The 13,520-nt window shown below is 40.5% G+C and overlaps 1 protein-coding gene across 3 annotated transcripts in view; it reads right to left on the bottom strand.

The window, feature by feature from the left end:
- DMGDH (dimethylglycine dehydrogenase) overlaps positions 1-13,520 on the bottom strand; it is a 72,498-nt gene that overhangs the window by 57,706 nt on the left and 1,272 nt on the right. For all 3 annotated transcript variants that reach the window (XM_055366965.2, XM_055366964.2, XM_004058650.5), the window contains exons 2-3: positions 8,646-8,820; positions 898-996 (exon numbers count right to left, since the gene is read on the bottom strand). In XM_055366965.2, the coding sequence (XP_055222940.1) occupies positions 898-996; positions 8,646-8,820 (274 nt within the window). The remainder of the gene's footprint in view (positions 1-897; positions 997-8,645; positions 8,821-13,520) is intronic.

The following is a 13,520-nucleotide window of genomic DNA, read 5'->3' as shown; positions in this document are numbered from 1 at the left end:
AATAGAGAGAGATTCAAGTTATAAAAGAGGTGTGCACAAATGCTCTGAGAACCAAGAGATGGGACCTCCAGCTTTGACCTGCCTAGCAGGCAGGAAAAGTCAAGGAAGGCTTCTCAAAGGTGGTGACCCCGGGGAAGGTGGATGCCGAAGATGGGGCCAGGGGAAGCAGCAGAAAATAGAACACAACACAAACAAAAAGCAGTGATTTGAGAGAGCTCAGCACATTCCAAAACTATATGTTATTGAGAGTAGCTGAAGCAGATAAGCAGAGGGAAGAGTGGCAAAAGAAACTGTTGGGACAGCAGGCAGAGGTCAGCTGACAAAGGTCATGTTCCTAAGGCCATGCTAATCCTTTGGCTTTGTCTGGCAGACTGTGGGGAGCCATTGGATGGTTTAGGCAAGGGAAGTGACATGGAAAATTTGAGACCTCAGTCTTAGCCTATGGGTACTCTTTTGCCTGCCATTTTATTTTGAGAGTTTGAGTAAATATGAGAAGGGATAAACATGAAAGTGAGGGGCTTTTAATGAAGTACTGTTCAGAGGCATGGGACAATCTGGTACATTCTATTGTCAGATCCTTTGCAATGCAATTGCTGAAAGACTCCGATTTCTTAGTTTCTAGATATAGTAACTGGCTAAAGATACTTTTGAAAGCTGCTTTTTACTTTCTTCATTTAAAAAATAAAGAATGGTTCATGACATGAATAATATACTTTGAGAAATTAAGTCGATTTTAAAGCAGACTCTAGAGGTTCTTACCTTAAACTCTCATCATATTCCTCTACTACATTAAGCACTCCACATGGTCATACACAATGATGCATCAAAATCCTTCAGAAATCTTACATGTTTCTGAGAGGCCGACCTAACAGACAGTTTCAAGTTAAATGCCTTTACCTGCCCAGTTTCTTCTTCCAGTTTCTCATAAAGTTTGATGCTATCATAATGTATTTTCTTCAAGTTTATTCCAGGATGAAAGTAAGTTGTTAAACCTGCCTTAAAAGCAGAGAGGAAAAGAAATACTGAAAAAAAATTAACATTCTCAAAATGTTGACAGTTTATCTGTTAAGCAATAATTTAATGCTGGAAAGAAACTGAGAAGCATCAGCCAGTCCTTTGGGATGAGAACACATCAGCACCAGTTTGAGCACACCAGAGCATAAGGCTCATAACAGGTTTTAAGAAGCAATGTGAACTATGTGAGTAAAGTGAGAGCCAGCCAATAAACATACATGTTAAGTCCCTACAAGTTAACATGGATAGTGTTGTATAGAGATTCAGAAATGGGATGATTCAGATGGAAGGTTTAGGACTATGTGCTATATAGTCCTATATATGACTATATAGAAAAGTATGTTGGGAGGCCAAGGTGGGAAGATCATGAGGTCAGGAGTTCGAGACCAGCCTGGCCAACATGGTGAAACCCCATCTCTATTAAAAATACAAAAATTAGCTGGGCGTGGTGGCGGGCGCCTGTAATCCCAGCTATTCGAGAGGCTGAGGCAGTAGAATTGCTTGAAACTAAAAGGCGGAGCTTGCAGTGAGCCAAGATCACGCCTCTGCACTCCAGCCTGGGCAAAAGAGCAAAACTCCATCTCAATAAATAAATAAATAAAAGTATGGGGGAGGCCAGGCGCAGTGGCTCACACCTGTAATCCCAGCACTTTGGGAGGCCGAGGTGGGTGGATTACCTGAGGTCAGGAGTTCGAGACCAGCCTGGCCAATATGGAGAAACCCCTTCTCTACTAAAAATACAAAAAATTAGCCAGGCATGGTGGTGCAAGCCTGCAGTCCCAGCTACTTGGGAGACTGAGGCAGGAGAATAGCTTGAACCTGGGAGGCAGAGGTTGCAGTGAGCCAAGATCACGCCATTGCACTCCAGCCTGAGTGACAGAGTGAGACTCTGTCTCAAAAAAGAACAGAAAAAAGTAATGGGGGAATGGCATACAATGTGGATTCAAGCCAGCAAACCATGTGTGTGTTCCCTTAAGCAGAAGGACCATGGACTAGCACAGGATCTTCTTTGACCCAGTCTCCACCCTTCCCTTAAATGGAGCAGCCCTCCTGGCCCTTTCCTGAAATTGCGAAATTTAAGAATTAGAAAATTCCTTATCACTGGAGCCTGATAAATAGGCGAACAGACTTTTGTCAAAGCTTAACCTGTTTGATGAGCATATAGGTGGTACACTGCAAATCTTTGTTGAATAAATATTGATTGATTATTCTCAGAAAAGAGAATCTAAATATTAGCTACACTAAAACCCCTTTTCTCAAATCTGGCAGATGTAATGTGGAATCCAGACAAAGAATTCTAAGCAATTATATGAAGCAGGTTCTCTCAAGTGTCTGGGGCCTCACTGGGCAGCTAATTTATCCTGGAAAGCTCATCAGAACACAATCTGTTCACAGTAAAATCTACTTAGGAGTATTTATAAGGTACTTCTATGGTAGTGGTGGGCATTTCATCCTCCTGCACTCAAATATGCCATTAAAGTTTGTCAGTCATCCTTTATAACCAAAACCCTGGGGCTTCTATCCAGTACTTGTTCAAGCATCTGGACATACCCATGGCTGATTTTTTTTTTTAGAAAAATCCTGGCCCAGCTTATAGGTCATCCAGTAGCACAGCTCCATGTGGAAGTAGAGAAGGGATTCCATTACAATGCACCTTTAAGACAAGCTCTTCAACTTCATGGCTAAACATGCCCTGCTGCTTTAACATGTTGGTATCCAGTGTGCATGCAAACTTTCCTGGTTCAATAATAGAGAATCTCTGGCCTTCAGGTATCTGCTAGTGACCCCCATGTTGTCTTCAACATATCTCCTATATATATGTCCTATATAAAACTGACAATATATATCTTCAGTTGAGAAATCTGGTCATCACAAGCACTGGCCTAGGGTACTGATCACCATCCACTCCTCAAGATCCTGTAAGCTTTATACCTGGGTTAAGCTAGACCACTGGAAAATTATCTGTCTACACTATGCAATCCTCTTTTCCCTCGCTCCAGAAATTTTAAGTTAATTCTCTTTCATTTGAAAAGGTCACATTGGTTCATATTTTCAAAAACTCTTACTGAAGACATTTAGCCCAATGCACTTTGTGTAGGTAACAAATTCTTTTAGAAATTCGTTGTCAAGGAAAAGTTAGTCTCCCTTACTGCAACAGTATACCCAGTTCTACTAAACAATTTACACTACCCTCTTTTCCTTGCTGCTACGATAGTCAGAAGTAAGATATGGACTCAATTTTCTCACTTAGACATAGAAATTATTTAATTTTTATACCCTTTCTTTTATATATTGGCTTTTAAAATCTGTGTTTAAAATTTGGGGCTACCCATATTAGCGCTTCCATTTAAATTATTTGAAAGTGATATCGCACATGGTATCTTTTGTTAATTTAAGTGCCAGGCTTGATTATGAAGATGGCACAATGTTTTTATCTTCTGTGACTTCAACAAGGACATATTAAATGAGAAGCCTGAAAGAAGAAGAAAACATTGTTCTTATCACTCAGGATTTTATAGTCTGAGGTTATGAAACTTTCATACAGGAAACAATTAAATCAAGGGTAAATGATTGAGTCCTAGACACATAGTAACTATGAAACTAGGGAAAGAGAAGATGCCAGAAAGGTCACAGAAGTCATAGGAAAGGAGTTTAGCTGTCGTTTGGAAAAAGTGATTATAGTTGGTAGGGAAGATAAGGAAGGGAAGATGAAACAGAGATATAATCATTAAGAATTACAACCCTTCGAATAAATTAAGAATTTATAAATCTTTCTTTAGATAAATAAATAAGTAGAGGAGAATGTAAAGCTCTTCCTTAGACTGACAATTAATAAGATAAAAGGAATGATGGAGTTAGAAAATTCATCCCTGGATGCTAAATAATGGATAGCATAACGGATGCTAACTAGTGCTTCCCCTATCTCCTTAACAACCCTCTCGCTCTCTCAGGAGCCTCTACTACCTCAAAAAGTCCAGTGACTGATGTCAAACCATCCTATATTCCAGTGGCTCCAAATCTTTCACTCATACATTTACACCCAATACAAAGTTTTGAATATAACCACTAAAATACGTGTATTTCTTTCCTTACATGTGATATGTAAATATTAATAGAGATCATAAACACACAAAACAACTTAGAATAAGTGAAGCACTCAAAAACACTTTTTATTTTATATACTGTGTGGAAAAGCTTTTGAATATGAAGCTTATTAAGAACATTTTAGCAAGAGCTATGTGATTAATACATTTCATTATGAAAATATCTGTGCTACCTTAACGTTTGTAATACAGCGATGTGAAGGCCTGGTTCTGGCTTTACGTTATTTTGAGACTGCTTTTAATGGTTGTATAGCTGCAGAAGACACCGCTCAGTGAGGCACACACCCAAGTGAGAGAAGTGCACGATTGGCTGTGTCTCTGCATCCTGACACCCCTTCCTCTACCTCAGTCAACAACCATATGAAGGTTTCTCTTCACATTTGACTATGACATTTCATGTTTTTGTGTCTGCCTGTTGTTGTTACAAACTAGATGGAAGGTATTGCATTTTTTGTATTTTAAGTAAATGGGAACAAATCCTGTTGAAACTCCTCATTTAGAAAAAATTTGAAATGGACTAAAAGTTTATTTCTCACATATATGAGAGTTTTTCTATGTGATACATATCATTTTGGGGCAGAAAACCTAATAATAATACCAACATTTCCAAACATCCCTTTTCAAAATGCTGTTTTCCCAACAGGACTATTTTGCAAAAGGCAATTATTTCTCACCTACTGAAAGCATCACTTTTTCTGTGAAGGGACAGGCTGCATCTATTTTTTTAAATATATAATCTGCTATGTAGAAATCACTGGCAGCCATTTGCATTCACAGCTTTTTAGCTACTGCTAGTAGATAACCAGGAAACCTGTATGTAACACAACACTCCAAAGTTCACCCCTCTCCCTTTCATCACACATGATATTATTTAAAGCCCTATTTCTATAAAGCTAATCACAATGGTGATATCCTATAGCACGCAATCTGCACCACGTCATGGTATACGGAAGACAAGAGAAAGAATGAGTACACTCCCACCATGAAGTGCCAACCTCCCGCGTAGTCAACCTTGAAATCATACACAACACATCATCCACATCAAATGTGAGGGTTATTTATAAATATCAGTAAAGCTTAACTTCTTTCTTACATTTGCAGACAAAAACAAATGGAAAGTTCTTATATCACCTCCTACACCCCAAATGGATCATCCTGAATCTTTAGTCCTCAGCTCTCCAAACATCTACTTTGGTACCATCCCCGAGGGCAGCCCCTTCTCAGGATCCCAAGCTCCAAACTTCCTTCTTACTCCATCCTCTCTTGTTTCCCTGCATCCACATGAAATGCTCTATCCTATTAGGTATATCATGAGCTGACAAAGCAGTCTTGTTAAAACCTTAGGATTTATGGATTTGTGATTCCATTTAGAAGATTCACTTTGCAGGCTGTGCTTTCCTCTCCAAGCATTTGATTCCCACACTCTCCAGACACTTCTCTCATGGAGCACATATCGTGCTTCAGGGAAACTGACTTTATTTTTATAGTCTGCCTCTCGTTAGCTGGCTCCGCAACCTTCCTTATTCTCAGATCTACTCCACAAATATCTCGGTGTTAAAAATTCCTAATATCAGCCTGGCGCGGTGGCTCACGCCTGTAATCCCAGCACTTTGGGAGGCCGAGCAGGGCAGATCACGAGGTCAAGAGATTGAGACCATCCTGGCCAACATGGTGAAACCTCATCTCTACTAAAAATACAAAAATTAGCTGGGTGTGGTGGTGCGCACCTGTAGTCCCAGCTACTTGGGAGGCTGAGGCAGAGAATCACTTGAACCCGGGAGATGGAGGTTGCAGTGAGCTGAGATCATGCCACTGTACTCCAGCCTGGCAACAGAGTGAGACTCTGTCTCAAAAAACAAAAAAAAATCAATGTGGCCAGGCTTAGTGGCTCAAGCCTATAATCCCAGCACTTTGGGAGGCTTAAGTGGGAGGACTGCTTGAGCCCAGGAGTTTGAGACCAGCCTGGACAACGTACGTAGACCTCATCTCTACAAAAAACTTTAAAAATTAGCAAGGTGTGGTCGTGCACACCTGTGGTCCCAGCTACAGGTGCTGATGTGAGAGCATTGCTTGAGCCCGTAGGTTGAGGCTGCAGTGAGTCATGATCACGCCACTGCACTCCAGCCTGGGTGACAGAGTGAAACTCTGTCTCAAACACACATACACACACACATACACACACACAACACCTAATATGTTGGATTTCTCCATGCTGCTGCTCAGAGGGAGGCATCTTTGACTTGCAAAAAACCCTAGAATCAACTTCCTAGGACAACTCTCTTTTATTCCAACGGGGCCAAATAACCTGGCTTCTGATGCCTTATTCCACCTTGAACTCACATTGCATGGATCCTTATTTTGTAAACCATACCCTAATACCTTCTTGTATGCAAAGCAGGATAATGCCTTTCCCCACTCACTTTGGTATCTTTGCGTTTAAGAAAAAAATATTTTGCATAGTTAACTTTTAGATTAAGGGTATGTTGCTTTTTATTCATGGGACATCTAAGAAATAAAATTTCAAGGAATCCCGTAACCTCTTCTAAAATGCAGGCCAGGCCAGGTGCGATGGCTCATGCCTGTAATTCTAAAGTCTTGGGAGGTTGAGGCTGGAGGATCATTTGAGGCCAGGAGTTCAAGACCAGCCTGGGCAACATAGTGAGACCCCCATTTCTAAAATAATTAAGAAAATAGCTGGGCATGGTAGCACACACCTGTACAATCCTAGCTAATTGGGAGGATTGCTTGAGCCCAGGAGTTTGTGCTTATAGTGAGCTATGATTGCACCACTGCACTCCAGCCTGGGTAACAGAGAAAGACCCTGTCTCAAAAAATAATGATAATAATAATAGTAATAAAATCCAATGCAGGTCACATTAAATCAGTATGTAAGTGAGCAAATAAGTAATCCAAACATTAAAGCGTATGCCCTCAGTAACAATTCAGAAGTGGTGAGAGGGTGTAAGCCTTCCCTCGAAGGGTGTTTCCACTTGCCTACATTTCCCTGCTTAAATGATCTTTCCAGAATAGCCTCATGGCCCCCTGGCTCACTGCTCCCCGGTCTCTGTTGGCAGGTCGCCTCTTTGAAACATCCTCCCTAGCACCTCCTTCTTCTCTTCCTCCATCATTTTGCATCCTTGACGGTATTTTACTTTTCTTCATGGTGATTACTCTCTAGCATTGATAGGTGTTTTCTGTCTGCCCCACCAGAATGTGAGCTCCACAAGGGCAAGGTCCTTGGGCTTTTAAGTCTGGGCAGCACTATCCCCCAGATTCAGCTGGAAGCAGGCAATCCTTTTCATGCTAGACTCTCCACCCTATACTTTGAGCACATACTAGATGTCAAAAAGCCCCTCAAAGTGAGGTTCCCTCTTCTCAGCCAAGGAAGGCTAATGACGAAATGGGATGATGAGCAGGGGCTAACGCTGCCCAAAAGAAAACTACACCAGCAGTCATAAAAACTTCCTCTCCCATCCCTGATGTCAGAAATCCCTGGTTTGGCAATATGACAGCAGTGTCAATCCCTTCATCTACCTGGGCAGCTTTCCAGGTAAGCCTAGTCAATTATGGTGCAGCCCTGGAACAATTATGCATACCATGAAGAATGCAAGACTGACTTGGCCTGTGTCTCATGTAACACAAAAGCTGTGCCACACTTTTGCAGTCCTCATATTCAAGTCCTCAGGGGGCCAAACTATCATCTCATAGCATAAAATTAAAACCATAAGGCCAGGCGCAGAGGTTCACTCCTGTAATCTCAGCACTTTGGGAGGCCAAGGCAGGCAGATCACGAGGTCAAGAGATCGAGACCAGCCTGACCAACATAGTGAAACCCCGTCTCGACTAACAATACAAAAATTAGCTGGGTGTGGTGGTGTGCACCTGTAGTCGCAGCTACTCGGAAGGCTGAGGCAGGAGAATCGCTTGAACCTGGGAGGCGGAAGTTGCAGTGAGCCAAGATCGCGCCATTGCACTCCAGCCGGGAACAGCGAGACTCCATTTCAAAAAAAATAAAAAATAAAAAATAAAAATAAATAAAACCATAAGTAAATAAAAGGACCATCAAATGCAGGTGAGGGGAGTATAGGTAAAGATCTTGGGCCCATATCCAGGCTCACCCAGACAGTATCCTTCCATATAAAGCTAACATTTATTATCCAATACTTTGTGTTTAATAATTTTGCACATGTTAACTCAATCTTCATCACAATCTTATTAGGTAAGTACTATTAATATTCCTATTAAGACATCAGAAAATGGAAACTTATGTAACTTGCCAAAAGTCACACAAGGGTAGAAAATTGCAAAGCCAGGATTCGAATCCAGAAGCCATCTGTTCAAGATAAAGACATCATAAATATTGGTCGTCATCTGGAAGTACACCAGTTAAACTACAACTGCACTTCCAACGCTATTGAAAGGGAACACACTCTAAAGAGCTCACAGTTGGGAGTTGTGAACGGGAAGGAAATGGACTTTACTCATGCACAATTCCACGCTTATGACAGTTTGGGGTGCTTTTCTTACTGCGTGCCAGGTAGATCCAGCCGTGAGCTCTGATTTCTCCAGCAGGACCACATCTTTCATCCCTGCTTTGGCCAGGTGATAAGCCAGACTCACACCAACACAGCCACCTCCAATTATCACTGTTTCTGCTCTGTCTTTCCATTGTGTTTCTGCAGATAAGGGTGGTTTTTCCTCTCTGGAAGAGGGAAAGTTAAAATGGGAACTTCAATCGGCTATGGTAGCTATAGTTCTGGCCTAAAGTACTTCCCCTTACCCGTTTCTCTAGTACTTAACACCCACTGACTGAGATTAGCATGATACTGATTTAATAATTTGGAGCATCTAAACTGTGATTTAGGCAACCTGGTTGGGGGAGGGGTGTTTGAGCCCCATTCCATATAATGATTCTGGTCCATTGTAGCTACTATAGCCAAAGAAATGAACAAGTAGCTTCTTTTTTTCAAAGAATCTAGAGAACAGGTCAGGTTTGGTGACGCACACCTGTAATCCCAGCACTTTGGAAGGCTGAGATGGGAAGATTGCTTGAACCCAGGAGTTCAAGACAACCCTGGGCAACATGACAAAGCCCCGTCTCTATAAAAAATACAAAAATTATCCAGGCTTGGTGGCACATGCCTATAGTCCCAGCTACTTGGGAGGCTGAGGTAAGAGGACTGCTTGAGCCTAGGAGGTTGAAGCTGCAGTGAGCCATGACTGCACCACTACACTCAAACCTAGCAGACAGAGTGAGGCCCTGTCTCAAAAGGAAAAAAAAAAAAAGATTTAAAATGGTACAGCTGTCTAGGGTACTTTACCATGAATCAAGCTTGTAGGACTGGAAGTTGCTCTAGATGAGTCTGAGTGACAGGTGAGTGAATGTGAAGGCCTAGGACATTACTGTACACTACTGTAGACTTTATCAACACTGTACATTTAGGCTACTCTAAGTTTATTTTTAAATGTATTTTTCTTTTTTCAATAATAAATTAACAGCTTACTGTAACTTCATTATTTTATAAACTTTTAAATTTTTTTGATTTTTGTAATAACACAGTTTAAATGCAAACACATTCTACAGCTATATAGAAATATTTTATTTCTTTATATCCTTATTCTGGAACCTTTTTTCTATTAAAATATATATATATTTTTTAACTTTTCAAACTTTTTTTTTTCCAAGACAGAGTCTTACTCTTTTGCCCAGCCTAGAATACAGTGGCTTGATCTTGGCTCACTGCAACCTCCACCTACCGGGTTCAAGCGATTCTCCTGCCTCAGCCTCCCATGTAGCTGGGATTACAGGTGCGCACCACCACACCCAGCTAATTTTCGTGTTTTTGGTAGAGATGAGGTTTCACCATGTTGGCCAGGCTGGTCTTGAACTCCTGACCTCAAGTGATCCTCCAGCCTTGGCCTCCCAAAGTGCTGGGATTACAGGCATGAGCCACTGTGCCTGGCCTCAAACTTTTTTATTAAAAACTAAGACACAAACACACACATTAGCCTAGGCATACACAGGGTCAGGATCATCAATATCACTGTCTTCACACCTCCAAATCTTGTCCCACTGGAAGGTCTTCAGGGGCAATAACACATACACAGCTGTCATCTCTTTATCTTTTCTTTTCCTTTTTTTTTTTTTTTTTTTTTTTTTGAGACAGGGTCTCACTCTGTCACCCAGGCTGGAGTGCAGTGGCACCATCTTTGCAAATTCCACCTCCCAGGTTGAAGCGATTCTTGTGCCTCAGCCTCCCGAGTAGCTGGGATTACAGACACGTACCACCACGCCCAGCTAATTTTTGTATTTTTAGTGGAGACGGGGTTTCACCATGTTGGCCAGGCTGGTCTTAAACTCCTGGCCTCAAGTGATCTACCTGCCTTGGCCTCCCAGAGTGCTGGGATTACAGGCGTGAGCCACCATGCCCGGCCAGAGTTGTCATGTCTTATGATAACAATGCCTTCTTCAGGAATACCTCCTGAAGGACCTGTCTGAGCCAATTTTACTGTTAACTTTTTATTTTATAAGTAGGAGTATACTCTAAAATAATGATTTAAAGTATAGTGTAGTAAATACATAAACCAGTAGCACAGTCATTTATTATCATTGTCAAGCATTATGTACTGTATGTAATTGCATGTGCTATAGCTTTATGTGACCGGCAGTACAGTAGGTTTGTTTAACCAGCATCACTACAAACACGTGAGCAATGTGTTGCATATGACATTATGACAGCTATGACATCACTGGGTGATAGAAATTTTTCAGCTCCATTATAATCTTATGGGACCACCATTGTATATGTGGTCCATCATTGGCCGAAACATCATTATAAGGCACATGACTATACATATATGTATATTATAATATGTATATTCTATGTGTGTACACATTTTAGAGTAAATTGTAGGTATCATACCCAGTTACTTCTAAATATTCTTGTGCTAGTTTGGTAAGAAAAAGGACATTCTCTTACATAACAACAGTACAGTTTTCAAAGTCAAGAAATTTAACATTGATATACTATTATCTAATCTATAGTCCATATTTAAATTTAATCAATTATTCCAATAATGTATTTATAGCTACTTTTTTCCAGTCAGAGATCAAATCCAGGATTCTGTCTCTTTAATCCCCTTTAATTTGGAACAGTTCCTAATACTTCCTTTGTGTTTTATGACCTTGACATTTTCGAAGAGTACTAGCCAGTTATTTAATTAATTTATTTATTTATTTTGAGATGGAGTCTTGCTCTGTTGCCAGGCTGGAGTGCAGTGGCGCAATCTCGGCTCACTGCAAGCTCCGCCTCCCGGGTTCATGCCATTCTCCTGCCTCAGCCTCCCAAGTAGCTGGGACTGCAGGCGCCCACCACCATGCCCGGCTAATTTTTTTTTTTTTTTTTTTTTGTATTTTTAGTAGAGACGGGGTTTCTCCATGCTAACCGGGATGGTCTCAATCTCCTGACCTCGTGATCTGCCTGCCTCGGCCTCCCAAAGTGCTGGGATTACAGGTGTGAGCCACCACGCCCAGCCAGTACTAGCCAGTTATTTTATAGAACAGTTCTTACTGTGAGTTTGTCTGGTGTTTCCTCATGATGAGACTTATGTCATGCATTTTTGGCAAAAACATCATGAAACTGATGTTGACTCCTTCCCAGTCAACATTAAGAAGCGTATGATGTTGGTTTGTCCTGATATTGGTGTTGTTTCTGCCTGATGACTTGCTTAAGGTGGTGTCTGTCTGATTTGTCTAGTAAAGCTACCATTTTTTCCTTTGTATAAGTAATAATGTGAAGTGTTACTTTGAGACCATGTAAATATCCTGGCCCTTATCAAACTTTTACTGAGTGGCTTTAACATCTATTGATTATTTCCTAACCCCATCATTCCTATTATATTTAATAGTTGGCATTTTACTGTAAGGAAGTAATTTTCTTTCACCCTTGTTTGTTGGTTGTTTATATTAACATGAATTTATGGATATTTATTGTTTTCAGTGGTTTCTAATCCATTACTAGTCATCATTTATTTTAATACCAAATTGTCCTAGATTTGGCCAGCAGGAGGTTCTTTCAGTTGACTCCTGTATGCTTTTGACATGGCTACATAATTCTTAGAGCATGTCCTTATTTCCTGGTGCCACAACATGTTTCAGCAGTTTTGTTTCACTGGTTTTTAGATGACTATTAATGTCTCTTTGTATGCTGTGTGAGAAAAGAATAATGTACATATGACCCAACTACTTTGGACGGAAATCCATTTTTAAACAGACTGGGCATATCTTGTACTTTAGTTGAAACCATTATAGTGGTGACAAAAATAATAATCTTAAAGGTTCTTTTCTGTGTGTTCAAAAGAAAGAATTATTTCTTTCAGGACAGTGGTCAGTTGAAACAACAACAAAAGAGAACTTAAGATCAGGAAACCTGGGTTTGAGTCCCCAATCCAACTGAATAGCTAGTTTAGAGAAATTTACACAAGGGTCTCAAAGTTTTCTCATTTGCAAAACGGAGCTGTGAAGGTTCTGTTTGGCAACATATGATAAAGCATTATCAAATATATAGTATTTCCTCTGCCCAGCATGCCATAATAGGTTTCAGACTAGGTATAGTGTTTTTGATTATGTGGATAACTATCTTAAAATCCTTCTGAATGTAGTTGAGGATGTTTATAAGAGTATTTGAAATAAAACTTAGGAGCCACGCAAAAAACCCAGGTCAGTTATCTTCTGTATTAGAAATGATAAGCACAAACTGTGTGCTTGTTCAACTGCCTTCCAAAATAAAACATTTTTTGATAGTTTGAAATTGGGTATATAAAGAATATGCAATTGAAATAACTCAAATTTTGGGTGTTTTTGTTTTTATTTGTGAGATGGAATCCCTGTCGCCCAGGCTGGAGTGCAGTGGTGCAATCTCGGCTCTCACTGCAGTCTCCGCCTCCCAGGTTCAAGCGATTCTCCCGCCTCAGCCTCCCAAGCAGCTTGGACTACAGGTGCACACCATGACACCAAGCTAATTTTTGCATTTTTATTAGAGACAGAGTTTCACCATGTTGATCAGGCTGGTCTCAAACTCCTGGCCTCAAGTAATCTGCCCACCTCAGCTTCCCAAAGTGCTGAGATTACAGGCATGAGCCACCACACCCAGCCAAAATATAAATTTTTTGGATAGTCTTGAAATTTGTATCTTATTTATCTAATCAGTTTTAAACAGATCAACTTGTTTGTTAAATTTCCATTTTATTTTGCACTGGATTAAAAACATCATTATTATAAATATTTTTGCAATGCTTTACAATTTACAAAGCACTTTCACACGCATTCTCTTATTTAATATTCACAGCAATCCTGTGAGTTACATAGAGCAAAATTAGTATCCTCATTTTATAGATGAGGAA

The sequence above is a fragment of the Gorilla gorilla genome, chromosome 19, assembly GCF_029281585.2.
Source record: "Gorilla gorilla gorilla isolate KB3781 chromosome 19, NHGRI_mGorGor1-v2.1_pri, whole genome shotgun sequence".
NCBI lineage: Eukaryota > Metazoa > Chordata > Mammalia > Primates > Hominidae > Gorilla > Gorilla gorilla.
Note: the sequence above shows the minus strand (reverse complement) of the source record. Positions and strands in the feature narration are given on the sequence as shown.